This window comes from Montipora capricornis, chromosome 2 (genome assembly GCF_036669925.1).
Source record: "Montipora capricornis isolate CH-2021 chromosome 2, ASM3666992v2, whole genome shotgun sequence".
Taxonomy (NCBI): domain Eukaryota; kingdom Metazoa; phylum Cnidaria; class Anthozoa; order Scleractinia; family Acroporidae; genus Montipora; species Montipora capricornis.
The window spans coordinates 56,865,064-56,867,904 of record NC_090884.1 but is presented as its reverse complement, the minus strand read 5'-3'; the positions used below and the strand labels follow the sequence as shown (position 1 = coordinate 56,867,904).

The 2,841-nt window shown below is 42.4% G+C and overlaps 1 protein-coding gene across 1 annotated transcript; it reads left to right on the top strand.

The window, feature by feature from the left end:
- The first annotated feature begins 990 nt into the window (after positions 1-990).
- LOC138037538 (craniofacial development protein 2-like) lies at positions 991-2,586 on the top strand. Its single transcript, XM_068883451.1, has one exon. The coding sequence runs from the start codon at positions 991-993 to the stop codon at positions 2,584-2,586; it is 1,596 nt and encodes a 531-aa protein (XP_068739552.1).
- Positions 2,587-2,841: the final 255 nt, after the last annotated feature.

Genomic DNA, 2,841 nt, shown 5'->3' with positions numbered 1-2,841 from the left:
GACTTTAAGTGCTTCTCTTTGTATGACAACTGCGGGTGCACAATACGAAGCGCCCGACGCTGGATGGCTTCTAACTAGTCTTTGACAGTGCCAAACAGGGCAAGCGCATTCTAATAAAGGTCTGATAAAGTCTGTCTGTGCTTAAGAATTCTCAGGGCATAGAGTCATTTGCTAGCCTTGGAACAAATATCATCTATGTGAGTCGATCATTTAGGGTGCTTTCGATTGACCCTATTCTGGAATAAGAATACGTGGAGTGATGATTTAAAACGGCATGTCTGGCGCTTTTGAAGCAACAAGGATAATAAAGATAATTATGTTTAAAATATCATTTTAGCAAGTGCTTGATAATTTTAATGTGAATCTCCGTAAAAACGAAGGATTTCGAACTTCTATTCCATGTATTCCTATTCAGGAATACGGTCAATCGAACGCGCCCTGAAAGTCAGAAGACACATTCACTCTAAGGGGTTTACAAGAGGTAAGGCAGTCAAGGTGATGGTCATCTACTTTTATTTTAACCATGCAGTTACTTTCTCCGAAGAATAAGGTATAGCATTCGGCTTTGACTTTTATTTTCCTATTTTTTCGCCTCCCGATTTTCCTGCCTACACATAAGATTTCCTTCCTTAAATGTCTTTACTTTTCAACTCTATCACTTTTCGTCTTTAGTATTATTATTTTTTTAGTGATTGCTAAACTACGTCACCCATCCCAAGGGGTCACCACCTTATCGCGGTGGGATGGTTTGCGTGTCTCAATGACCCCTACAGGTATGTCGGCTGGAGTCTTGTCCTCCTGGTAGGGCTACCCATGCCGAACAGGTCGAAGGCTAGAGACCAGACGAAGTGTAAGCCCTGGTCCTCCAGGTTGGGGGTTGGGCTGGGGGCTGATAACCCACTCCCGTAAATAAAATAGCCTATTACAGAAACGGAAGACATTCCAATCTCTATTAACATCGGTGACGCGACGAGAGCTGTTGATAGCAGGATGACGCTTTTGGGCCAAAGCCGAAAGGAAGACCAAAAGCCGACAGCCTCGATCGTGAATCCGAAGAATAAAACAAGGATAGGAAACTGGAATGTTAGGACCATGTTCGAGACTGGGAAGGCTGGCCAAGTAGCAAAAGAGATGAAGAGATATGAGATAGATATTTTGGGTATTAGCGAATGCAGGTGGAGAGGAAGCGGAAAATCCAAGCTTAATACAGTAGAGGTAATAATCTATAGTGGCGAAGAAAATATACACCAAGGAGGTGTAGCAATTATGATGTCACAACAGGCAGCCAGATGTCTTATGGAGTGGACACCAGAAAGTAGCCGAATTATCAGAGCAAGGTTTTATTCAAAGTATAGGAAACTGACGTTGATACACGCATACTCCCCGACCAACGATGCGAGTACAGAGAGCAAAGACGATTTCTACGAACAACTAGAGGGTACGGTGCAGAAGTGCAACAGAAATGACATCCTGCTTATTACTGGAGACCTAAATGCTAAAGTGGGAAAAGGAACGCCAGAAGAAAGAGAGGTACTGGGACAACACGGTACAGGAGACAGGAACGAGAATGGCGAAAGGCTCTGTGAGTTCTGCGAGATGAATGGTTTAGTCATCACAGGAACAATTTTTCCCCATAAAGAAATTCATAAAGCAACATGGACATCACCAAATGGCAGAACCAAGAACCAGATAGACCACACAATGATTACAAAAGAATATAGATCGTCAGTCATGGATACTGTAGTCAGGAGAGGTGCAGATGTGCGAAGCGACCACTACCTAGTGGAGACTAGGCTCAAGCTGAAGTTGAAAACAAACCCAAGGGAAATGAAACGTCGAACAAGGTTGGATACGCAGAAATTAGCAGACGAAGAGATGCTTGTCAAATACAACATTGAGGTCAGAAACAGATTTCAAGCCCTGACAGAGTTGGATGAAGAAAATGCCGACCACATGAACAACAGGATGGAGAGTATATATGTTGGTGCAGCGAAAGATGTACTAGGCATAGCTAAGAGAACCAGCAAACCTTGGTTGCGCGACAGGACGTGGAAGAAAGTAGAGGAAAGGAGTCAACTAAAGTTGAAGTTAGAAAGTACACGTTCAGAAAGAGTCAAGAAAAGAATAAAAGAAGAGTACAAAGGAAAAGACCAGGAAGTTAAACGAAGTGCTCGTGAAGATAAGAGGTATTGGATGAATGAGATGGCAGATAATGCTGAAACAGCAGCAGAAAACGGGAGAGCAGGGGAACTGCATCGTATAGTGAGGACTTTGACAGGTGAGAAGAAAAGAACAAGTACAGTAGTCAAAGATAAAAATGGAAAACCAACAAACGAACAGAGTGAAAGACTGAAGATCTTTAAAGAACACTTTGACACAGTACTAAACAAAGAACCACCTGTCAGGCCTATAGAGCCACATGTAATTGAAACAAGGCAAAATGACAGAGAGTTCGACATCGGAGCATTCCAACCAACAGAGGTGAAAAATGCTATAAAATCAACGAAAAGTGGGAAAGCAGCTGGTCATGATAGCGTAGTTGTAGAGCTTCTAAAGACAGATTTGGAAGAGAGAGCAAAGGAGTAGACAAAGTTGTTCAAAAAAGTAAAAGAAGAGGGTGTAGCACCAAAAAGCTGGAGCAAAGGACTAATAGTAAAGGTACCCAAGAAGGGTAACTTACGTGAGCGTACGAACTGGAGGGGTATCACACTTTTACCAGTCATAGGTAAGATCTTTTGCAGAATGTTGATAAGTAGAATTAAAAAAGGAGTTGACAACATCTTTAGGAAGGAGCAAGCAGGGTTCCGAGAGAACAGAAGTACCATCGAACAGATTTTTACT